We start from the raw sequence: 27933 nt of genomic DNA, 5'->3' as shown, positions 1-27933 counted from the left end.
TTGCTTTTTTGATTCCTTTATAAATGCCCTATCAATTAATACTAATGTTATGGAAAGTTATTTATTTTGAAACTGAGTAGCAAACTTCCTTAAGATCGACAAGGTTATTTACAAGGGTCATTATCATGCGGGTTTTTTTTCAGGTCTTTAGTGTTACTTTTTTTTTGCGATTGCTCTAAGCGACATTTTGCATTGATAGAAGCGGTTTTTGTTGTTTAGACAATTTTGGAACGATGCCGACAGAAAGTTATGTTGGTGCTGTTGATAATGGAACAAGTAGTTCCAGATTTCTGGTAATAACCTTATTTTACACCTCATCCAAAATCTATTGTTGCAAAACAAGAATCCTTGTCATGTCTGTCCCTAGTCCAAATAATTATGACGTCTGGCAAGGCTATTTTAATTTTTTTTCTGGGATGCCTTCCTACTACGGACTACGGAAGGCATCCCAGAAAAAAATTAAAATAGCCTTTACTACGGAAGGCATCCCAGAAAAAAATTAAAAAAGCCTTGCCAGACGTCATAATTATTTGGACTAGTCTGTCCCCACTGGCACTGACATAAACAGTGACCTAGGCTAAAGCCTGAGTGGATCTCCTGTAGTTGGTGATCGCAATACTGGTATACAATACTGGTATAAAAAATTTGTACCAATATTGTAACTTTTTTTTCAAAAACAGCAATACTGGTACATTACTGATATACCAGTATTGTAGTTGTATTGTCGACTATACTTTAAGGTGTATAATGAAAATTGAATTTTAAGCAAAATTAGATATTGAAGATCAAAGGGAGATTAAATGAACTCAAAAAGATTATAGAGGATAATTGTGAAATCAATTAACAACCAGTTAAAAATAATTACAATACTTGTACAAATCAACAAAAGATTATTGTAATTAACTCATATTATTCAAACAATTGTTAATTATATAAATAATTGCTAATAATCTTATCATATTTTTATATTTTATTGAATTCAATTCAGCATTTACATGTATGCCATCATATATTTTTTACAGATATATTTTAATACATGTATACCATGTATACTAAGATCATATACATTTATATATGTTGGTCTTCATTTTCTTATTCATCTTTCAAAATAACCATGATATAATATCCATTAAACATAAAAAGTTGCTTAATAGGAGAATAACCAAATTAACTAGTTTGTCTACATTTGTACATGAATGTTATGGGTAGTTAAAGCAGTTGATTCAGAATCATGGGCAATACCATTTGTAGCAGATGTATCTACTGGTACAAATACTCAAATACTCAAAGTGGGGGTGGCATAAATGCCATCTGAAGAAGAAATAAACAGTGCCAATGTTAATGTGATGATACATTGTACATGAAGCTTTTCATGTATAACAGTATTAAAGTCAATATAGAATTCACTAAAATATACTGTTGTCTTGGAAAGAGAGAGCTGGAGAAAACATTGAAGAAAGCAAAGAGTTTGTTAAAATGCTGAGACAGTAGTACTGAGTACAGTTTCCTTAACAGACACCATCAATGGTACTCGAATGACTTAATAACACTGTTAATTTCCAAATAACACTTGAAATTTTAATATTAGCACATATTGCCTATTGGTGACTTCTTAAACATTGATTATTAAATAATATTATATTATAAACATACAATCATTCCATATAAAATTGTCATGTCATATGCATTATGCATATATATATATGTGACACCTTTCATAAAAGATTAATTACCTATATGTATTGTTTATTTAAAAAAAAACACAATACTGGTACAATACTGGAATACAATACTGGTACAAAAATTTTATACCAGTATTGTGGACAATACTGGTATACCAGTATTGTGATCACCAACTACAGGAGATCCGCCTGAGTATAGGCTATGCTTATCATTTGAGCTCTTCATGTTTTGTGAAGTGTTGTCTCATTGGCAACAATACAACACCTTCTTTTTATGTCCATGCCGCAGCAGGGAGGATCATCAAGTTTTACCCGTGTTCGTCCAGACCTCCCAAAATTGGTTTTCATTAGCACTCCAACTTTAGTAAACTGGTCTCACTAATTACCGACAAGAAGAATTTTAGCGACAAGAAGAATAATATTAGCGACAAGAAGCGTCAAGAAACTACATATTTAGCAACGAAATTTTTTTTTTATTATAAAAATTACTTATTCCAAATGAATATTAAAAGATTATGCAAAAGAAAACAATTTTAATGACAGGAAAGTTAATATTGATAGAAAAAAAAATAAAACATAGATCTAATTCAGTTGCTCCATTTATTTACATGATATTTTATCATGTATAACAGCAAGTATTACATTTGTACGTTCACCCTGTCGTATTATATTACTTTTACTTGTGTTTTAGAACAATAATATATTTATCTTATAATTTGTTTTTAAAACTATCTTTGTACAATATTTAATAATTAAACTTTCAAAATGCATAATTAGTGCATCATTGTCCAGAAAATAAATACACAAATTGTGAAATACAAAGAACTGAATTCAAACAAGAGGAAAACATAATAAAAATGTGAATAATTTTCATCATTTTACTTAGTGTATTGCCTCATTTAACGATATTTATCATGTTTATGCATATCAATTGAAGATTAAAGGAAATCAATGACAATCTTGAGTTTTCAAGAGGTGTTCACTATTTACAATGATTGTATATTCTGGCGCGTGTAATTGTATAGTCTGACATAGATATAGGAAGATGTGGTGTGAGTGCCAATGAGACAACTCTCCATGTCTGACGATGTCGAAGAGTTACAATGGAGATCAATGACTAACAATATCATTATATCCGGATTAAAGCACGAGCCAAATGGGGATACAGAGAACATTGTAAGGGATTTTATCCGCAAAAAACTCGGAATCGTTGAAAATATGAATTTCGTTTCTGTACATCGTTTCGGAAAGCAAAGACAATATACATGTATAATGATTAAGTTTGTATCTTTGAAAGATAAACAGTTAGTCATGAGGAACTGTCACAAATTAAAGGGGACAAACATTTCTGTCCGCGCACAATTTCCTGTAAAAATTGAAAAGAAGAGGAAAAGCCTATATCCTGTTTTAAAGCAGGCAAAGAAAGACCGAAAGAAAGCTGTTTTGATAAGAGATAAACTTTTCATAGAAGGAGAATTGTACAAAACAAACAATGACAGAGTATCAAAATACATGGATCGCAAGGAAATACCGAACAGAAACAGCCAAATTTTTGAAGCAGATGAATTATCGGATAAATGTCCATTAATTAATTCGACCCGACCCAGTGATTTTAACTCATGGAATCGTCCGATACCAAATCTGCGGGAAATGCTGAAGCGGAATAGAATTAATTCTGACGAACCTGATACGTAATTTAAAGCCTGGCCTATACAAATTAGTGCGAAGTGCATGAACTCTATCAATAATCTATCTTGAAAAATTATTTCTACGCTAGTACTATCCTAAACTTATTTCACAGATACTGAAAACTTCTTTTTCACCCGTAGTGATAAAAGGTTTGCGTTATTTTTTATTTGTAATATTTATTGAGCAATTTATTATTTTGTATACTACATAATGCTGCTCTTGTTGCACACAATATGTGCCTGAGTGTATTAATAAACTTGTCTTGTCTTGACACGTGTACAAAGTTGAAGGTGTTAATTGGATGTTATTGTAGCAATAAAACACGCCTCGTTAATCTCGTTTGATGTTCTACATTGTGTATTACCTTAGGGTGAAGCTACAGCTAACGTTGGTCCTATCAGGAAAAATGAATTATACAACTTTATAAAGGAAATAATATTTCATGTTTTTGTTTCAATAAATCTTTCAAAGGAAAGGTGAAAAATCTTTGTTTTTATTTTCATTTTATAGCGTGTGCATTTCCTTTGCTGTTACAAATGTTTAATTTCTTCATCTATCAATATAATAATAAAAACTACACAATCCCTTCCTCACAAATGTTTAATTTCTTCATCTATCAATATAATATTAAAAACTACACAATCTCTTCCTCACAAATGTTTAATTTCTTCATCTATCAATATGATAATAAAAATTATCAATTTATTATATATGTTTTCTTGTCGCTAAATAGCTTCTTGTCGCTAAAATTATTCTTCTTGTCGCTTCTTGACGCTTCTTGTCACTTCTTGTCGCTTCTTGACGCTTCTTGTCGCTAATTAGTGAGACCCTAGTAAACTGTCTTTAGTCTGACTCAACCACATGTTATCAAACTTACAAAAAATGTATACGCAATGCTTATAAGCACAAAACACAGATCAAGTTAAATTTTCATGACGTTGCTTTTACCATTCTAGAGTTGTGCTCTTTAGAAAAAAAATGTTTAGGAATGAAATAATTGCTGAATTTTTCGTTTCTGTTCACTAACTTGCGAATGCCGGCCTCAGCCAAATGTTACAAAACATATGCTTATTACCTCAAAACAAAGATCAAGTTTGAATTACCTCAAAACACATCAGGTATGAGTTTTGGTGGCGTAACTTTTACCATTCTATAGTTATGCCCCTTAACAAATGGAAAGAATGCTGATTTTTTTTTTTTCCGTTCACTAACTTTAGTTTGCCTCAACTAAATTAAATGTTATGACTTATGAATCTTATACACAATGTTTATTACCACAATACACAGATGAAGTTTGAATTAAGGTTGCATCAATTTTACCTTTTTTGAGTTATTTCCCTTTAAAATGTTGTATGGATGAGAGGGCCAGCCTGATATACACATGTATACCAGAACAATGGAAAACCACTGAACTACAGGCTCCTCACTTGGAACAGGCTCAATCATACAATCATACAAATGTACATAATATGACAGGGTTTAAAAGGGCTATATAGTATACATACATTTTTGTACCTGTTGACAATTTGATATTCAAATAGGATAATACATGTATGAAATCATAAAACAATTATTTATTTTTAAAGACACCTTAACCCATTTAGCATGTTTAGTTTAAGATAAAAAAAAAATATCAATTATAAAATTAATGAACATATCTCCATCTCCATCATGCAAAGCTCTGATTCTGTACTTTTTGTCCTGCTTTGTCATGTTTGTTTGGGGGTCCTTCTGTTCTTCCATTGAAAATATCAAAATGCTGTATCATGTGTATTAAAATGTAAAGAATGAAAAAATTCTGACTAATTACATGTACATGTACACTACATGTATGTTTACATGTAAAACTTCACTATTTTGGTAAAAAAAACAGAGAATTATCAAAGGCATGTTTTACAATCACTTTCCTGTGTAACTGACATTATACAGACAGTTCAGGTTGATTTTGTTCATAATGTTAAGTATTAAGTGATAGCTTGATTTAGCAGTTAACAGGTGATAGGATATTAACTGTTAGAAGTTGCTTTTGTTTATATATAATTATCATGATTATGCCACATGCAAAAGATGCTTGGATTAAAGGTAACTAAAGGTGTAACACCACTAATTCGGGCCCGGCCAGAAAGCACATACCAGAAAGTAGTACATATTTAACGCAAAATAGTTCCTACGCATGAGTGTAACTTTCAAAATATGTAGGATATTTAGGTAGTTTTGACATCAAATGAAAGCTGAAGGACTGGTGATCATTGTAGAACACTTTTGGACTTTTAATTTTAAATATTTAAAAAACTGCAGCAAATTTTGAAAAGAGGGTACATTTGGTCTGTTTGTCAGATCTGAAGTACCTGTTTTGGTACATCCGAAGTTCTGGGAACCAGTTCTTTCTTATATGCCATGTAAGGTATGTTGATTTTTTCAGTAGAAGACGCCATAAAGTGTTGCTTTGACGTGCAATGATTGCCACTTTATTTGAACTTAAAATGAAAGAGGTGTGCCTGGTTGAAATGGAGGAATTTAACATAGAAAGTAATGGGACCATGAATTAGTGGTGTACTTCCTAAAGGCAATGGAATTTTATTCATAAAATATTGTAAAAAGGGATGATTTTCCAGTTTTTGGACAACAATTAAAAAAATTTGAGCAGTTTTAATAAAATTTTGGTGTAGATTTATATCTATTAAGACAACCTCCCTTTAGGTTTTCATAAATTTATGATATGACATTGAAAAGTTATTGAACTTTATTCTTTGAAAACAAGATGGGCTTATCATGCGCTCAAGGCGCAGCTGTTTACTAATCTATACATTATGTTGTTTTAGGTCTTTTTCGGTTTGATCACTTTGTCAATACATGTATTTGTTTTTGGTTTTGGATTATAAAACATTTTGGCCTCAAGCATCATTATTGAAATGCACATCTGGTGAACTAAAATGTTTACCATTTATATGTTATCATTAAAATGTAGCATATTCTTTCTTATGTGTCAAGGCCAATGACTATTATGACATTAAGTATAAATGAAAAAAGTTGGAGAAAGAAATAAAACACTATCGTCACTATGATTTAGTTTTTATACGCCCGGGACGGGACGTATTATGGTATACCGTTGTCCGTCCGTCTGTCCGTCCGTCCGTCCGTCGTCCACACTTCGGACAATAACTCAAAAACACTTTCACCAATTTCCAAGAAACTTTGGTGAATTGTTTATATCTATTGATGTAAGCTCCCTTTCGTTTTTTTTTAATTTCAGATTTTAAGTTTTGGATTTATGGGGCTTTATTCATAAAAAAGGGGGGATTTTCAACACTTCGGACAATAACTCAAAAAGGCTTTCACCAATGTCCATGAAACTTTGGTGAATTGTTTATATCTATTGACGTAAGCTCCCTTTCGTTTTTTTTTTAATTTCAGATTTTAAGTTTTGGATTTATGGGGCTTTATTCATAAAAAAGGGGGGATTTTCAACACTTCGGACAATAACTCAAAAAGGCTTTCACCAATGTCCATGAAACTTTGGTGAATTGTTTATATCTATTGATGTAAGCTCCCTTTCATTTTTTTTTAATTTCAGATTTTAAGTTTTGGATTTATGGGGCTTTATTCATAAAAAAAGGGGGATTTTTAACACTTCAGACAATAACTCAAAAAGGCTTTCACCAATGTCCATGAAACTTCGGTGAATTGTTTATATCTATTAATGTAAGCTCCCTTTCAATTTTTATTAATTTCAGATTTTAAGTTTTGGATTTATGGGGCTTTATTCATAAAAAAAGGGGGATTTTTAACACTTCGGACAATAACTCAAAAAGGCTTTCACCAATGTCCATGAAACTTTGGTGAATTGTTTATATCTATTGATGTAAGCTCCCTTTCAACTTTTATAAATTTCAGATTTTACATTTCCGTGTTATGAATTTTTATGCTTAAAAAAGGGGGGATTTTCAAATTTTGGGACAATACATTTAAAGCATAAAAGACAAGTTAATAGAGCAACGGGCGTATCATGCGCTAAAGCGCAGCCCTTTATTTTTTTATACTCAAAAGAAAGATTAAACCATAAAACTTTATTCATGAACAGTGAACAATCAACAATGAAAAATAAATCCAGAAACAAAATCTTCTCAATTAATCTTTAAAAGGATATCATTCAAATACACATACTACAAGGGTACCATAAACACATTGGTTATGATATCAGTGGCGGATCCAGAAATTTCCATAAGTGGGGGCCCATTGACTGCCTAGGAGGAGGCCTGCTCCTGTCATGCTTCAGTGATTCCCTATATACTCAACCAATTTTTTTTTCCAGAAAAGGGGGGCGCATGCCTCCTGAAAACCCATCTAAATCTGTCTCTGGATATATTACATTAAGATGCAAGTTTGAAGAAAACAATCACAAAATAGACAATTTTGATAAGAACTACAATGTACTTGTGATATATAAATGATATTGTCTTTATAGTTGCATTATTATTAGTAAATATCAGTTTGATAACTACTTTGAGATCTGTGCCCTAGTTCAGGATCCTTGAATTACAATGTTTTTTTCAGATATTTTCAAGTACAACAGGAGAGCTAATTACATATCACCAGACAGAAATGAAACAGATTTGTCCAAAAGAGGGGTAAAATAGAAACTTTTTTTTTTACATTTTTCTTATGTTTATTAGCAGGATACATCAAATTCCTACTCATTATTGATACGTGGTGTTATATAGTTGTACCTCAATTCGTGTTATTGTCAATATTGACCCTTTTCATTAATAAAATCTTTAAATGAAGCATATAAGTAAAGAATGCTTTCTTCGAGATTTAATGTTTGCAACATTAAACTGAATACTTCAGGAAATTTTTAATCTATTTTCTATCAACTAGTTGAAATTTGCATAAACGTTACGCAAGATATTGGATTTTGACATGAAGAGTTCAATGATACAAGAACTACAAAAAATGTATAAATAGCATAATTAAAAGTAAATATGATCTCTTTATGTAACCTCTCTGAAAGGCAAAATTGAGGGTAAGATTTTAGACTATACATTGTGTTGTACAATTTTACTTTGCTTGAAAGGAAAAGTCATTATTTATAACATAGTGTATATTTTTTAGATGGGCGGAACAAGACCCTATGGATATACTGAATTCTGTTATTGTATGTATTGATAAAGCTGTAGAAAATCTGAAAGCTTTTGATAAAGACCCAGCATGTATAAAAGGTAATCTACATAAGATTTAACAAAGCAATCAATTTAAAAGTAAATAAAGGTGATATTTTTAGAATTAGGCACATTGATATCGTAAAGTTGACAATAGATTAAGAATGATTTATTAATTCATAATGTATACACAAATACAGTTTAAGTTCCTTTACAATTGTTAATTAAGAATCTTTATGGTTGCATTTATATTTTATGTGTACTATTATTTTTTTTTTTATTTCTGATTACATATACCTTCTCCTTTTTTGATAAATTATAATGATTGTTTGGATTGTACATGGACAAATTTCAAGTTTCTAGGTCAATATGTTTAAATTATGTCATTGAACATTTAGCTCTTTCTGTGGTTTAACAACATTGATATTATGTGGTCTCAAAATAACACAATGTTTAGATATCGGTACATTAGATGTTGTCTTTCTACAAAGAATATAAGGAAGCAATTGACGTTTAATTTTAACTGTTGCTGATTGCTTAGATCAAATTGATAAACTTAGGCTGTCAGACATTTAATGGCTAAGCATTGCATTAAAGCCATTGTTTATAGGTTAAAGGATATAAATTATTTGTATTTTTATGCCCCACCTAGTGGTAATATTTTTTCAGTCTGTGAGTCCATTTGTCTGCCGTCAGTCCGTCTGTGACTGTCCTGCTTTAGGCTAAGGTTTTTGATCATGGTAATTTTTTATGAAGATGAAGTCCGATCAACTTGTTCCCTATGATATGATCTTTCAAATTTGAATGCCAAATTATAGTTTTGACCCCAATTTAACGGTCCACTGAACATAGAAAATGATAGTGTGAGTGGGGCATCTGTATCCTGTGTATAAAAGGTAATCTACATAAGATTTAACAAAGCAATCAATTTAAAAGTAAATAAAGGTGATATTTTTATAATTAGGCACATTGATATCGTAAAGTTGACAATAGATTAAGAATGATTTATTAATTCATAATGTATACACAAATACAGTTTAAGTTCCTTTACAATTGTTAATTAAGAATCTTTATGGTTTATAGGTTAAAGGATATAAATGATTTGTATTTTTATGCCCCACCTAGTGGTAATATTTTTTCAGTCTGTGAGTCCATTTGTCTGCCGTCAGTCTGTCTGTGACTGTCCTGCTTTAGGCTAAGGTTTTTGATCAAGGTAATTTTTTATGAAGATGAAGTCCGATCAACTTGTTCCCTATGATATGATCTTTCAAATTTGAAAGCCAAATTATAGTTTTGACCCCAATTTAACGGTCCACTGAACATAGAAAATGATAGTGTGAGTGGGGCATCTGTATCCTGTGGACATATTCTTGTTTAAGTTTCTTTTCATTGTGTTTATTTTATTATTGTTAAAGAAACAAAAGTAAATAGAGTTGACTCAAATAACTTTTGGGAGTTTCAAAATATCTTTCTTTGCTCTAGTGTAAGCTCTAATGTTATATATTGTTTATCTTTATAGCTATTGGCATAACTAACCAAAGAGAGACCATTGTGGCATGGGACAGAAAAACAGGGAAACCATTATACAATGCTATACGTATGTGTTAGAGCTGTGGCATTAATATTGATTCAATTGTAAAGTTTTAAGAAAAAATACATACTTAGTTACTAATTAGATAGGGTTCTACATGAAAGATATTACTAGTACTGGTATTACTTATACAATAAAATGTTATTGTGATTTTAGATATATTTTGGGTGGAATATAAACCGCCTTCAGATGTTTTGGTGACAAATTAATATATATATGTACCATACATTGCATTATTCTCACAAGGTATTGTTGCGATATATATAGCCTTTTTGTGCTGATGCGATGTAAAGCAATCATCAATCAATATCACAAAGTATTTACAAACTTCATTTGCTGAGAATGATTTATGATCAAATCACCTTTGTTTCACTTTCAATGTTGACATTTTTGTCCTTTAAATGGCTGACCACAATTTATAGTAGAAGAAAAAACAACAATATATGATTCAAGAAATTATATGGCAGGCAATTTACAAACAGCAAAGCATTTGATTTAGAATAATTTCCTTAAACCTATTTCTAGTCTGTTATTTCAGTCTGGTTGGATGTAAGGACATCTTCCACAGTAGCGAAGTTAATAGCAAAAACACCACAGAAAAGTAAAGATTCTTTGAGGGTAAATATTTAATCTTATAAACCAGTATATAAAGTCTAAGGAAGGCTGAGATATGTTTTATAAATTATTATGCATGGGTTGTAACATTGTCTTTCAGAAATTTTTAAAGAGCTTGAATACATGAAATTGGACTATCTTTTAATTTAACATTATTTCGTATCATCAAGATGTTTAGTTTAAATTCATTGTGCACATTTGCAGAAATTCTCATGTTGATGCCCTGACTATAACATTTGCCTTCTGGTTCTACATTACAATTGCCTAACTGTCAGTTCTTAAATAAATGTTTTATTTGTCCAAAACTATGAAACAGAATGACTGTACATATGGTCAATGATTGTGACGTGTTACGTGTGAGCATTTTCCAGATCTGTCAGAAGTTGGTAACAGCATAAGCATGTCACAAAATTAAAAGAATAAACAACTTAAAAACACACTTCTCTTAATACATCATCTGTAAAACTTCATTTGCTGCCATTAAATCCTTAATTTACATTTGCAACTCTTCTTATTTCTCAATAATGTGTATATGTATTTAATAACATTTGTATTTGCCTGACTTTTTATATTCATTAATTAAATGACATTAAATGTTTGAAGACCAAATCGACATCAATTTTAGTACTATGAAGCATAAATCCATGATATGTGTTTATACTCAAGATTAAACTAATTCTGATAATTTCAGAAATACTGTGGTTTGCCTATTACAACCTATTTCAGTGCTGTAAAACTGAGATGGCTATTGGACACTAGTGAAGAAGTGAGAAAAGCTGTCAAAGATGGCCGATGTCTGTTTGGAACCGTTGATTCTTGGTTATTGTGGGTATGTATTAAGATATATACCATTAGTCATAGAGAGTAACCTATATAGAAAAAACTATCAAACTTTAGCTAACTGTTTATAAATTTTTGATTGGAAACTGATTTTAGTACTTATGACAACTCAAGAGAATTGATTTATGCAAACCAGGTGTGTAGGTACATGTATTTAAATTTTGGTAAAGAATATATTCATGTAATCAAAATCCTACAGGGACTGGTGTGATAGTTTCTGGCCCTTATTAAGATTAAAAAAAAACCACAAGTGCATTAATAATAACATTCTATACATCCTACCTTTGTTTGTTTGAAAATAAATTATCAGTGTAATAAATGCTCAGATATTCAAGTTACAAAGTGATGTGAATGAACTTTACTTACTTGTCAAGAACATTATATAAGCTGAGCATAGTACATGAATCTATATGTTCATTTTAAAGTAATATTTAAAATATGACTTATCTTTCTTTGGCCATAATTGTAGTTGCATTAGTTCAAATTATTCAAAAGGAATATATCTCCAATTCATTGCAAAATCCTCTGTAAAATGAATGCATTTTTTTTTACCCTTCAGTACTCACCAGTTTAAGAAATAGGAGCTAATGTCTTTACATGTAAATGTTTTGATGGAAAAGTCACTACAACCTATATTTCAGGCTCAATTATTCATCTTAAATTTGGTGTCTTATTTATTTCTTAGATTCTTAGTTATAATTAATGTTATACTTCTACATACTATTTATAAACCCTATCATTTCAGAATTTCACTGGTGGTATAAATGGAGGGAAACACATAACTGATGTTACCAATGCTAGTCGCACAATGTTAATGAATATTCATAATCTACAGTGGGATGATTATCTCTGTCAGTAAGTGGGCGTAAAAAGATTGTTTCATAAAGATCAGTTGTATTATATTTATGATATATGATTATTGTTTGTGCTTTTAAGACTGCCCTGATCTACGAAAAAAATTTAGACTCAACATGACTTGTAAGCAATGATTTGGTGACCAGCTGTTATAGAAATTGGGATAAAAGAAATATTAACATTTTTCTTAAAACTGCTTGTCCAGGCATTATAAATCAAATATCATAACAATATGGTGCATGGATCACCCTTGCCATGTATACAGCTACCAAAGGAAGACATATATATGATATATTGGCTCTCAATAATGATGACTTCAGTATGTATACTAAAGAAATTTATCCTGTTGAACTTACTTTAAATAAAGCTAATACTAACAATGACCACTGCCCTTTCCTGGATCTTGATATCTATATTATTAAAGGGAAGCTTAATACAAAAATTTATGATAAAAGAGATGATTTTTCATTTCCTATCATTAATTATCCATTTTAAGATGGTGACATTCCCTAGTCACAATCTTATGGTGTTTATATATCTCAACTTGTACGATTCACTTGTGTATGTAACAACATATTCGATTTTAGCGAGAGAAATGTATGTATTATTGAAAAATTATTACACCAGGGTTTTCGATATCACAAACTAGTCAAAACATTTACTAAATTTTATCATCAGTATAAGGAAATAATTCGTAAATATAACTCAACATGCAGACATCTTATACGTTCAGGTATTTCACATCCAATCTTTTATGGGAATATTCTTTACAAAGCACAAAAATGCCAGTATTCACCTCAAAAGCTTTCAAAACCTTTAAACAGACTATTAAGAAGGGATATAGTTACGATACTGTTGTCAAGTCATTAAATATTGCATATTTTGGCTTTAATATTGATTCACTTATAGGGTCTTTGCATCGGAACTAAACACATTTATTTAAAAAACAGTTGTTGGCATGACATGGGTTATGTTCTTCTCATATATTTTATGATAGTATGATACTAAACCCCTATCGGAAGGGATTGCCCCTGATATTCATATGATGTAGACATAATCTTTCAATCAGTTTAATTGAGGTCTGGAGCTGGCATGTCAGTTAACTGCTAGTAGTCTGTTGTTATTTATGTATTATTGTCATTTTATTTATTTTCTTTTGTTACATCTTCTGACATCAGACTCGGACTTCTCTTGACCTGAATTTTAATGTGCCTATTGTTATGGGTTTACTTTTCTACATTGGCTAGAGGTATAGGGGGAGTGTTGAGATCTCATAAACATGTTTAATCCAGCCGCAATTTTGCGCCTGTCCCAAGTCAGGAGCCTCTGGCCTTTGTTAGTCTTGTATGATTTTTAATTTTAGTTTCTTGTGTAAAATTCAGAGTTTAGTATGACGTCCATTATCACTGTACTAGTATACATATTTTTTAAGGGGCCAGCTGAAGGACACCTACGGGTGTGGGAGTTTCTTGCTACATTGAAGACCCATTGGTGGCCTTCGGCTGTTGTCTGCTCTATGGTTGGGTTGTTGTCGCTTTGACACATTCCCCATTTCCTTTCTCAATTTTATTTTTATACATTATAAACACTGAAATTAGCATTTTTTTTACTCAATAGTAGTCCATGGTTCAAAACAATAAGAAAAAGAATAAAAAATGTGTTACGTTTATGCAAATTATTATCTCCATATTATTAAGGTTGAGATTAGCCTCATAATAAAAACAATATTATTTATGCAATATTTTGTATATTAATAATGTTTAATTGAAAAAATGTTTCATTTAAAGATTTTTTGACATACCAAAGGATGTATTACCAGAAATTAGAAGTTCTTCAGAAATATATGGGAAGATGGAACTCAGTGTACTTAAAGGGCTACCGATATCAGGGGTATGTTATATTTTTATGGTAACAAGTACAGATAGATATATTTACTCCGATAAACTTCATAATTTTACAGAAAATTTGTTAAAAATGATTTTAGCAATTTTCAGAGTTTTTTTAATTACAAGATAAAAAGAGGTGTAAATGTATTAAATGGTACCATAATGAAAATTAGAATTAATATCAACTTAGCAAAAGAGTCATAAAAATTATGTCATCTAATAGACTGCAAATGATAGATTTCCAAGTGTTAATATTTGACGTTTTTGACTTCTAATGTAGGTAACTTTTAAGCAAGTTGGTCTTAGTATACAAGGATTTAAAAAAAATCAATTTGAAGTTTATATATAAAATTGAGAATGGAAATGGGGATTATGTCAAAGAGATAACAATCGACCAAAGAGCAGACAACAGCTGAAAAGTCAACCAATGGGTCTTCAACGTTAACTAGGAAATATTCACATATGTCTGAGCAGTGAAAAAAATATTTGAAAAAATGAATAGTTGAAATGGACAAAAAAGGGTACACTCTAGAAGTATACTATGATAATCGTTGACAGTAGTTTTAGTTTACTAAAATATTATTTGTAAAGCAAACAGAAACAATAGAAAAAATAGGGAGAGCATACACCACACTAGATAAAAGATGGAAAATGAGAACGGTCTATCTGAAGACTAGTTTCAAAATTTGCTTTTGACTATTTCTGACAATTAACTTGTCTCTGTTTTAAAAAATCTTAGGTCTTTGGAATCTTTGTAGACATTTGCATATTTAATCCACAATATCATATATATACATATTTTACTAAATTTTATTATATTCTCAGGGAAGATAAGCACACAAATATAATTCTGGTAGTCAGTGGTACTTGATGGCAGAGAAGCAATATTAATCATGAGAACATCCAGATTAGATATTCAAGCTCATAAGACATACTCTGGCTTAGATAATCTCATTATTACTGGTAATTTATTTTTCTTGTAGATATTAGGGGACCAGCAAGCTGCCCTAGTGGGACAGCTGTGTTTTAAACCTGGCCAAGCTAAAAACACGTAAGTCAAAAGCAAAAGAGAAAATCTGTATCCATTAATAATTTAATTATGCTGGAAAAATAGAAAGATTATTTGATTTATTTAGTTTATCAATTATTAATAAAACATGACTTAATAAAATATTTCACCACTAAAGAATACAAGAACGAAAGATGAAATCTTATATTTTATTATTGCCAAGTTGATTCCTTGATAAAAATTATCCTGTGAACACAACAAGTCAGATTAATTAATTCAATTCAAACCCACAACCAATTGTATTGAACTCTTTTTTTTCAGACAGAATAATGAATTGTTAGATGTAACAGCCATATTTGATTTCTTTATAGATATGGGACTGGATGTTTTATGCTGATGAACACAGGTACTGAGGTAAGGGGATCTAGTTTATAACAAGGAAAGATTCATAACTCTTTTAGTTTTGATGTTTTTGCATGAAAAATATCTATCAGAAATAGATAATATAGGTACCATCCAATATCTATCTTTCCCCCAATCATTTGAAATAAAGAGATATGGTATGATTGCCAATTAGACATCTATCTAACAAAGTTCAAATGAGGGGAATTTGATAAGCTATAGATTTTCTACCACCTTCAACAAAGAGCAAAATCCATACAATATAGTCTGCTACAAAAGGTCATAAGATGAAAAAATGGGAAACAATTTAAACAAAAAATCAAACAGACTGATTTATAACAAATTAATAAACGTAAAAACCCAAATATAACAGACAGCAACCAACAACAACCTCTGGATTACAGGATACTAACTTAGGAAAGGCAAATAAAGAATGAAGCAGGGTTAATCATGGTTGTGAGAGCTAATTCCTTCCCTAACTGGAAAAAGTGGTATAACAGCACTATAATGTCTGTATGATATTAAACCAGAAATATATCGGACATAATGAAAGTGTATATTAAGAATTGTTTTCACTGAACAATTTATTTTTGGGAAACACTTTTGCAATCCCTAAAAGTGATAGAGGATGGGAAAAAGATCTTAAATATTTCTTAATAATACATAACAAATACATTTTGAATGAAGATATTTTTTGTAGGTTGTACAATCAGAGCAAGGACTTCTTACAACAGTAGGGTACCAGTTTGGAAAAGGGAAACCAGCTGTTTATGCATTAGAGGTATCTTTATTTATATTATACACATCAAATTAATAAGACAAATTCCTTCACCCTTTCAACGCTAAACAGGACATATGCCTCGATGACGTATGCCGTCCACCACTGCTATACACGGCATACAATTAATTTTTCATTATGACAAAATATTAATTATGACTTATTCACTTGCAAGTGAATAATTCGACCTCATTGAATCCGTATTTATGTGAACTTTAATTTAACCTCTTATCTTGTGATGGATAATACGTGAATTGTATGTGTAAAGTTATTTAAAGGAAGATAATGTCAACATTGAAAGTGAAATAAAGGTAAATCATTTGATTGACTGATTCGATCCACAAATAAACTTTCTAATACAGGTAAAAACGATGATAAACATTTATTTTTTTATCTGTAATATAAAATTAAATAGACCTAGAATAATTCAACAGCACATGGTTGCTTAATCTATTTATATTTATATTTATGTTTACATCGCTTATATGGTCATCGAATGACTATAGAGGTCAACTCGATAAATAATTAGATGGCGTCTAGACTCAAATACACACGAAACAAAGCAACATATTTTCATGCCTGTGTCTTGTTTATTGTTTTATTTAGACTTTTAATAGTTTGGATAAATGTTTTACATTGTTATAAATCAAATATGAGAATTTGATTAGAATCGGTGAACATGAATTTGACAGCTAGTGCCCCTTTAAACCATTTGGTTTTCATTCGGGTCCTCTCTAATTTTTCCTTGTATGAATTGAGGATATACAAGGTCTTACAACAATCATCCTGACAATTTCTATAGTAAAATCATGCAGCAGAAGGAAAATAAAAACAAATATTTTGACAAATGCAAATGAAGCTGTAAATATGGAAATATTTCAACATTTTTATGGCAAACTGACAACAAGAGTTAAAAGATTTCTTGTTATCTCAATGTGTTTATTACATTTGATTGGTATGAGAAATATGATTTGATCGATCATTTTGAGACGTAGAAAAAGGGGGGAAACAGAGGTTGACTGAAATTTTGAGGTTGGAGCCACTTATTTGTGCCACATTACATAATAGGTTGTGTATGGTGCAATACGCTACGGAATTGAGCAACTGGTGTCTTCTATATTATATGGCAGATAAAACAACAAAATAAATGAAGACTATAAGTAGTTTTTATTCAAATTTCAGCACAAATGTAATAAATTACACCTTTTACCTGTTAATTACCTGAAAATGCAGGTAACCTGATAAAAAATTTACTGAAATAACTGCCTAACATTACAGTTCATGCTGTGCTGAGCATTTTTCATGAATTACTTTCTCTGTATCTCTTATAATAAAAAAAAGATACAGCAGTCTGAAAAGGAATATACTGTTCTAATGAATGAACACAAAAAAATGCAGCAGCCATTTTTTCTATTTTTTTGTGTAGTGTTGAAAGGGCTAATAGATTTAGTATTTTTTAATGGGTCAGATACATTTTAAATTGAATTTTATAACCACCATTTGAAGGAGGGGTTAACTTATTTGTTATGTTCATTTTTAGGGAGCCATAGCTATTACTGGTGCTAGTATCAAATGGTTAAGAGACAATCTTGGCATCATCAAAACTGCTTCAGAAGTAGGTAAGAGCTGTTCCACTTAATCATACATTTTAGTTGTATGCACTTTTGATTCATCCACCAATATAAAAGGCCATCACAAGATATTTTCTGTTTTTGAGTTTATGTTCATGAAATGAAACAAATGATAAGGTAGTGTCTAAAATTTATTCACAACATTTTTTAAAACTGGGTGATTTATAGCTTATATTATAAGCTTGCTGTTTCATGCGTTAAGTATGGTCAGCTGAAGTACAAAAATGTCATCCCAACTCTAGATAAGTAGTTTGTTTTAGTATGGTCAGATGAAGTACACAAATGTCCTCCCAACTCTAGATAAGTAGTTTGTTTTAGTATTGATTTATTGTTGAGCCTTCAACTTCAGTCGAAAAAGAGAGACATAGAGATAAAAAGCGAGACATAGCGATCCTACACTCCGGCAGCAGCGGCCACAAATATTCACTCTGTGGTTAAAGTTTTTGAAATTTTAATACCTTTCTTAAACCACCCTGGATTTCTACCAAACTTTAACAGAAGATTGTTTATGATCAGAAGATGTAGTATCCAGAGGTAAACTTTGTAAAAATAAAATTCTTGTTTTTGTATTTTACTTGTAAATGGACTTAGTTTATCTGCCAGGAAACATTACGTTCATTCTGTGGTTAAAGTTTTAAAAATTTTAATAACTTTTTGAAACTATTCTAAATTTGTACCAAACTTGGACAGAAGCTTGTTTATGATCATAAGATAGTATCCAGAAGTAAATTTTGTAAAAAAATCTATTTTTTTCTGTATTTTACTAAATGGACTTTGTTTTTCTGCAAGAAAACAGTGCATTCACTCTGTGGCTAAAGTTTTTAAATTTCAATAACTTTCTTAAATATTCCTGGATTTGTACTAAACTTGGACAGAAGCATGTTTATGATCAAAAGCTAGTATCTAGAAGGAAATTTTGTTAAATTTTGTACCTGTTTATCCATATTTTACTTATAAATGGACTTAGTTTTTCTTCCAGTTAACATTACATACAGTCTGCAGTTAAAGTTTTTAAAACATTTATTAGATTTATAAATTATTATCCTGAATTTTTACCAAATTTGGGCAGAAGCTTCTTACATAAAAAGATAGTATCGAGAGGAATATTTTTATTGATTTATTTTCCTCATTTTTGTTGAGCCTGTGATTATCAGCAAAAGTAGCTGAGACACTGGGTTCCGCAGAACCCTTACAAAATTTTAGATATGTGTACATTGAAAGAAAATTAATTAATATTTAATATAAAAAAGTATCTACTGCCTGTTTGTATTTCGTGACATGAACATTAAAACATTTAACTTTACGTGAAGTAATACAAACAGGCAGTAGATACTTGTTTGAAAGTTTATCTCTCCTCTTATTGATTTCTTATGATGAGCAATAGATTAAATAACAATTTACATATACTTTTAACAGAAACATTAGCACAGAAAGTAGATAGTACACATGGGTGTTATTTTGTACCAGCATTCTCTGGATTGTTTTGTCCTTACTGGCAGGATGATGCCAGAGGGTAAGTATTTTGTAACTATGGAACGTCAGCATCTTAGATATGGAATTTAATTACTATGGATTCATTGTTAGGTGTAGGGTACCAAATTTCCTCGACTTTAGTTGGTTATATATTAAGTATGAATTTAAATGTTCAGCAAAGGAAATAAAAAATTATAAGCTTGTATGCAGACTATTCAAAACCACAAAAGTGCAATATGTTCTCAATTAAGGAAAATATCATTTCAAAACTATACAATATTGTGATAATATCAGATTATTACATGGCATTTTTCATATCCCATGTATTAACAGCCCTAGGTTCAATATCAGCCCAAGAGCCGCATGGCTGGCTTATATTGACCAGGGCTGATAATACATGCGATATGAAAAATGACATGTTATGATCTTTTTATCATATGCTTCAACAATGGAGAAAAATAAAAGATTAATATATTGATCCTTTTACGTGGTTCTCAAATAGAAGTTCAAAGAGTGAAATGTTCATGGAGGTGAATGTAACTTACATAAGTAATGAAATCTTTCTATCATATGCCTCAACAGAGTAGAAAAACAGCAGTTTGATAAATTTTAAAAGGGGTACCATTGAGGCGTATTCTCCAGGATTTACTGAGTATCACCAGAATGCCTTGCGATAATGTTACGTTACTTTTCATATCAGCCTGCTAAGCACCAATTCGAAAAAATATGGAATTTACGTAATTTTAATGCTATTATCATACAGTAAAAAATATATGTTATTAAGTGGTAAGTATAGGATAAATAAATATATTATGCACCTTCCATTGAAGATAAGCTAATCAACAGTCAATTTGAAAGTAATTTGATCTTGTTTTATATTTCAGAATTATATGTGGCCTTACACAGTTTACTTCCAAAGAACACATTGCTAGAGCAGCTTTAGAAGCTGTTTGTTTTCAGACAAGAGAGGTAACGATAGGTCAAAATTAAGTGATATTCAATAGTTCAATTATTGTAATCTATTATTTTGTTAAGTATAAATTATGGCAATCCGTATATGTAATAATTAATCAGACTTGATGCATTTGGCAATTTAAAATGATAAAAAAAAAATGCACAAAGAGTTGGAATGCACACCCATTATATCAAAAATTGACTTTTTATGTTTTGATTCTTAAGAAATGAAATTTTTGTTGGTGATTAGCAAAAGTATATAGGTAAAAAATTAAAACACTTATGATGATAAACCCCTAATTTAAAATTTATTGTCATGGAGGATGTTTTTAATCAAACCACAAATTGTAATTCCAAATTGAATAAGTAAAACAGCAGAAGAGATTCATATCAACGTCTCATTATTTAGTGTATTATGTTTAATATTGCAGTTGCTGGAAGCAATGGTAAAAGACAGTAAAATCCCTTTAGAGTCGTTACAAGTTGATGGTGGAATGACAATTAACAATCTTCTGATGCAGCTACAAGCAGATTTAATGGGCATTGGTGTTGGTAGGTATAACCTATTGATCTTGTCTTATTAGCCTTGTATTAGGTTTCTTGTATTGCAAGAAGGTATATTCAAATTACTGTGAATCAATTAATTTTTATAGATATTTTACCGTTTCTAATTCACTTTTAATTTTGTGATTGTCTAGTTTACTTGATGTTGTTTGATAAGGAATGATCCAAGTTTTACATATTCATTTTTAGCTCACCTGGCCCGAAGGGCCAAGTGAGCTTTTCTCATCACTTTGCGTCCGGCGTCTGGCGTCGTTAACTTTTACAAAAATCTTCTCCTCTGAAACTACTGGGCCAAATTAAACCAAACCTGGCCACAATCATTATTGGGGTATCTAGTTTAAAAAATGTGTCCGTTGACCCGGCCAACCAACCAAGATGGCGGCCATGGCTAAAAATAGAACATAGGGGTAAAATGCAGTTTTTGGCTTATAACTCAAAAACCAAAGCATTTAGAGCAAATCTGACGGGGTAATATTGTTCATCAGGTCAAGATCTATCTGCCCTGAAATTTTCAGATGAATCGGACATTTCGTTGTTGGGTTGCTGCCCCTGAAATGGTAATTTTAAGGAAATTTTGCTGTTTTTGGTTATTATCTTGAATATTATTATAGATAGAGATAAACTGTAAACAGCAATAATGTTCAGCAAAGTAAGATCTACAAATAAGTCAACATGACCAAAATGGTCAGTTGACCACTTTAGGAGTTATTGCCCTTTATAGTCAATTTTTAACCATTTTTCGTAAATCTTAGTAATCTTTTAGAAAAATCTTCTCCTCTGAAACTACTGGGCCAAATTTAACCAAACTTAGCCATAATCATTATTGGGGTATCTAGTTAAAAATATGTGTCCGGTAACTTGGCCAACAATCCAAGATGGCCACCATGGCTAAAAATAGAACCTCGGGGTAAAATGCAGTTTTTGGCTTATAACTCAAAAACAAAAGCATAAAGAGCAAATCTGACAGGAAGTAAAATTGTTGATCAGGTCACGATCTATCTGCCCTGGAATTTTCAGATGAATCGGATAATCGGTTGTTAGGTTGCTGCCCCTGAATTGGTAATTTTGAGGAAATTTTGCTGTTTTTATGTTATTATCTTGAATATTATTATAGATAGAGATAAACTGTAAACAGCAATAATGTACAGCAAAGTAAGAACTAAATATAAGTCAGTATGACCAAAATAGTCAATTGACCCCCTAAGGAGTTATTGCCCTTCATAGTCAATTTTTAACAATTTTCTTAAAATTTGAAGATTTTCCATTACATTTTCCACAGAAAGTACTGTTATAGATAGAAATAATTGTAAGCAGCAAGAATGTTTAGTAAAGTAAGATCTACAAACACATCACCATCACCAAAACACAATTTTGTCATGAATCCATCTGTGTCCATTGTTTAATATTCACATAGACCAAGGTGAGCGACACAGGCTCTTTAGAGCCTCTAGTTTCATTTTTGAAATGCCAAAGCCTATCTATATCTGATTATTGAGTAAAAATTTGCTTTCACTTTCATTTCATCCATAACCTTTTACAACTATCTATTTCTGTGAACATATAGAGCCAAATCTGATTATAGACATATCAAACTAGTCAATAGATATGGTTTACCATATCATCTATTCTTTCAGTTAGGCCATCAATGCCAGAAACAACAGCATTAGGAGCAGCTATGGCCGCTGGGTCAGCCATTGGTGTCTGGGATATAAATAACTCAGCAGCAATTACAACAGACTTATTTACTCCGTCCATATCTCAAAGTGGTAAGTATATCTATATATGAAGGTCGTGAGTACATTCATACCTCAAAGTGGTGAATACATCTATATATTAAGGTAGTGAATACATCAATAGCTCAGACTTATATTGTGGATCTTCCATTTATAACAATGGTTGATGGATAGGGTAAACCATACATATCTGGGGGTTACTCATTTTGTCTGCATTGTTCTTTATTAGTAATTCAAGCTTGGGATAATACTACACAAATAGTTATAAACAATAAAGGTATAAATTATAAACAAACAGCTTGAATTTCAAACAGACTATATGGTTGATAATGAACTTCTAATTTTACCATTGTAGATCGTGATGTAAGATTTGCTAGATGGAAAATGGCTGTAGAAAGATCTATGCACTGGGACGTTAAACCAGATACAGGTAATACTTTAACAAATTGATTTACATTTAGAAATTCATAATTTGAAAAAAACAATTGGAAATTTAATAAATAATACATTTGTTTTTTTTTTCCTTCAATTATTCTTGTTTGAAACCTAGTGATAAAGATGTTTTTTCAATATTCTGGGTTTAAGAAAAAAAGAATAAAAAAAAAGATCATGCAATACTTTATGAAGTATAGTAAGTTAACTATAAAAGTGGATCCACATTCAGAAGTTTTTTTGTTTTTGAATAATGTACACAAATGCAGAACTAATTATTATGATTTTAGTAAAAACTGCATACACTAAATTATAACTAAATTTAAGTGACATTTAATTTTGTGATGCCTATTAGATTGCAATTTTCACCTAAATAAGAACACAATATACATTTCTGAATTTACAATAAATTACTTTTAGCTGACATCACTAGAATATTCATATGAGAACTGACATGTATACCAAATCAAATGTGTGTTAACTTTTGCCATTAAAAGGGATATAGTTGTTTTGTTAAAAAAACATGTTCTTGTTAAGTAAAATGTACACCAAACAAAGATAAAATAACAAATGTTTGGATATGTTAATACATGCAAGTAAAATAATCTGATGATGTTAGTTAAAATGTCAAGAAGATGTGGTATGAGTGCCAATGAGACAAGACTCCATCCAAGTCAGAATTTGTTAAAGAAAAAACATTATAGGTCAAAGTGCGTTCTTCAACACAGAGCCTTGGCTCACACTGAACAGCAAGTTATATAGAGCTAAAAAATGACTAGTGTAAAACCATTCAAACATGAAAACCAACCGTCTAATCTATACATAAAAAACGTTTATTAATATGAAACTATTAAATTGCCAATTGATGCAAACAAATTTAAAAAAAACAATGCCTTATTTCAGAATGATAATTTAGTACAGCATTTAGTGAAACTACTGTTTGGAATAAATTAACATAATATATACAGGACTTATTTTAACAGCAAACTACATTTATTTAAGCTTGTAACTTATTTCTATTTTTTTATTTTTTGCAAGCATAGTGATAAGAAGAAGTTTTTGGGATGTGCTTGGACCAGGACTATATTTATGGACAAGTTTAGGTGTGCTTATAATTGCTAGTCGTCTACACAATAGGTGATATCACCTGCCATAGTTTTTATATATCACAATTTTAGAGATTTATACAATTGTTATGTTTTGTTTTATATACATAGATTTTATATCAAATAATTCTGTGGACAATCTGAATAAAGATTTTGAAAAACTGAATTGAAGTTTGATTGAGTAATGTTTATGAGGAAAAAGTTGACTTTTTTCTTGAAAAAAAGGTGTTGGGTATACATGTACATCAAATAAACATTGACAAGACACTTATTACTGTGTGTACCACATGTTCTTGTAATCATCTTTAGATTTGTGGTTGGAACCTCAAACATATGAGATGATTAAAACCATGATCATGCAAACAAATCTGTCAAAACTGTCCATTAGTTTGTATTACACTTTCAAAAATGAACAGAATAAACTAGTTTACATCTGTATGTATTTATGGTTGTCTGATCCATGACATTATTGTTGCACTTTTTTCTGAAACTACATATCAGACCGTTCTAAAATTTTGTTGCTGTACCGTTGTGATTCATTTGCAAATTCATCTGTTATCAACTTACTATTGCTGAATAGATTAATTGATTGTATTATTTATGATAAACAGCTCAAAGTTCAAATTGTTGATCATGATATGCAACAAACATCACCATGTGAAGGATTTTAGTTCTCTTTAATTTATCCAGCATTTTACCTCTGCCTTACATACCTACTTTGAAACTCTTACAGGTTGTTTTTTATCTACAGGTAGTACATTGAGCATTTGGGAAGGATGTTCCTGTATATTTTATAATAATAATATCCAGTAAACTCGTTAATCAGTACAATGTTGGATAGTGAAATTTTAGAATAAGGAGACGTGGTATCATTGCCGATGAGACAACTTTCTGCCATATTCTAAATGAAGTGTATATTAACACATACAAGTTTTCCTATTGCCTTCCAACAGTGAGAAAAGAGATACAAATGAAGTTTCTTACAACATTTATAACTTTTTTTCAATGGGATTTCCAAGATGGCCTCTACCACAGTCCCAGCATAATTTGATAAGGAATATTAATTCAAAGGTTGTACTATAATTTTATGCATTTTATACCGCTCTGGATTCTAAGATGAAACAAAAACCCATAGATTTACAATGAAGCCTATTGGTTAAATATTGGAAAAGAATCTTCCTCTAGAAATTGCTCCTGTTAGAAGTCATATTGTAAAAAGACGATGAGATGATAATCATTTAAATGATTTATAAAATCTCTAATAACAAGTAATTTTTTTAAAGGTAAGATCTGATAGGAAGAACATTTATATAATGACATTAATGTCTTTGTACTCACTGCTGCATTAACAACAAATAGGTATGTTAGACAACAGTCATATAGTGTTTTTCTGACAGCTTCAAATAGAATTGAACAAGATACGTCTTCTTAGACAATATACGTATAGTGTCTTGAAATATGAAATTTATTTGTATGAGGCTTAGAAACGGGAAAATGCGAGGTTCTACCGAGCATTTTCCCGTTTCGTGCCGAACACAAATAAATTTCATATTTCAAGACACTATACGTATATTGTTTTTATACTGAAATCGATAAAATAATAAAAAAATAATAAAAATATGAAACAAATATTATTAAAAAAAAAAGTGTTTGGAATTTCCCCCTTGGGGTACCACTTTGGGGTATTTCCCTATGAGCGTAGTCTAGGCGGTAAGCATTGACAATTTACGGAATTAGAAAGGGAAAATGAATTTAATTAATAGCATTTAATAAACATGGTATATAAATTACCAATTTGAAGACATAACAGGTTTAAATTCATAAAAGTTTGACCATTGTTACTACACGTTGTCATGGTTGTGACGTGACGTTGATAAGTAGGCGGGGCTTATAGGTGAGTTGAGGTCATTGACGTATACAGCTAACGTTTATACGTATAGCTTTATCTGTATAGTAAAATAGCTGATTGCAGTATAATCCACTATATTTGTGTTGTCAGTCACTCTTAGTAGTAATTCTCATATCACTTTCTCACATTAAATCATTAGAGAAATGAATGTTAACAGGTTATATGCGGAACATCTTCTTTGAAACTTAATGCATCTATTGACATTGAACTTTACATTTTTGGTAAATAATTGTCTCATTTACAGTCATGTCACATCTCTTTATTTATACCTTGATCTGAATGGTGTTTCTTTTCATTTAAGTTTTAAAATTGCAAAGGGTGGTTCATAGCAGATAGATGAACAATTCTTGCCTCATGGAGGCCCATAGTCTTCATATATAAAAGAACAATCAGGATAAATCTGACAATACAGTTCTTAATCATTTATTATATGTGATACTAATTCAAGGAAGACAAATGAATAAACACTTCATGGAAGTGTTGATATTCAGCTGACTTTCTGTTTACAAAACTATGAATTTTTCGAAAACTAAAAATTTCTTATCCCAGGCATAGATTACCTTAGCCGTATTTGGCACTTTTTGGAATTTTGGGTCCTCAATGCTCTTCAACTTTGTACTTGTTTGGCTTGAGTGTCACTGATAAGTCTTGTTTAGACGAAACGCTTGCCTGGCTATCAAATTATAATCCTGGTACCTTTGATACTATTGAGCAGGTAAGGTAATACAAAAATATTGGTAATGACAGTTCTTGACAATTTTCATTTGCTTGTTAAACTGACCATTACAGTTTGTTTGAAAATGTCTTTATTGCAAAAATATTATAAAAAGTGCTATGAATCATTGATAAATATTTCACTGATACCAAAATCATTCTAATGATTACAACATACTACCAAAAATCTCTATGTATAATCTGTTTACAGCATATATAAATAAATCAACATTTCATTAGCGTATAGATATTCAATTGATTGCTCTCAATATTACTCTCCTTATTAAATAAAACCTAGTTGTCTAATAATACCAAGGCGCCAAAATATTTTCCCAATTTTCATTTTCTTGGATTGGCCAACTGTTGAAGAATTTCAACCCATTGCTAGTTGAAGTTATAATGATGAATGAAGTGCAATGTCTAAATGTAAAAAAGAAGATGTGGATGATTGCCAATGAGACAACTATCCACAAAAGACCAAAATGACACAGACATTAACAACTATAGGTCACCGTACGGCCTTCAACAATGAGCAAAGCCCATACCCCATAGTCAGCTATAAAACTATTCTTCTTGTCCCATTAAAGTGAATGACTATGTTTTCAAACAAGGAGGATGAAACATCAGCAGCAATAATTAACTACAAATTAACAAGTACGATTTGGATTTGCCAGTAACCTGTTCTTTTAGATAATTAAGAGTCAGAAAAGCTCTTTGATGCTTTACCTATATAAAGTGTTATTTTCATTTTCTAGAACTGGGTCGAAACCACTTCAGGTTGACTGCTAGTGCCTGATGGTACCACCAGCTCAGGAGTCAGCACTTAGGCAGTAACATGCATACTTTTCTTAAAGTTTTCTTCCGTGAATATTAGAATTGTGGAGAAATTAAAACTCTTTGGCTACTCATTG

General features: G+C 30.8%; 1 protein-coding gene across 2 annotated transcripts; it reads left to right on the top strand.

Moving 5' to 3' along the window:
* The first annotated feature begins 156 nt into the window (after window positions 1-156).
* On the top strand, window positions 157-24565 carry LOC139524610 (glycerol kinase-like). Of its 2 annotated transcripts, none has more exons than XM_071319546.1 (18): window positions 157-293; window positions 7926-7999; window positions 8484-8590; window positions 10050-10127; window positions 10660-10739; window positions 11428-11565; window positions 12322-12431; window positions 14219-14321; window positions 15301-15368; window positions 15698-15740; window positions 16429-16509; window positions 18047-18125; window positions 19554-19650; window positions 20495-20579; window positions 20996-21116; window positions 22763-22894; window positions 23217-23291; window positions 24332-24565. In XM_071319546.1, exons 1-18 carry the CDS (start codon window positions 234-236, stop codon window positions 24334-24336), a joined length of 1536 nt encoding a protein of 511 aa, XP_071175647.1. In that variant the 5' UTR covers window positions 157-233; the 3' UTR covers window positions 24337-24565. The 2 variants fall into 2 exon arrangements, with proteins under 2 accessions (XP_071175647.1, XP_071175646.1); XM_071319545.1 differs by having other exon boundaries at window positions 170-293; window positions 24337-24565.
* Window positions 24566-27933: the final 3368 nt, after the last annotated feature.

Source organism: Mytilus edulis, chromosome 5 (assembly GCF_963676685.1).
Source record: "Mytilus edulis chromosome 5, xbMytEdul2.2, whole genome shotgun sequence".
Classification (NCBI taxonomy): Eukaryota; Metazoa; Mollusca; class Bivalvia; order Mytilida; family Mytilidae; genus Mytilus; species Mytilus edulis.
Note: the sequence above shows the minus strand (reverse complement) of the source record. Positions and strands in the feature narration are given on the sequence as shown.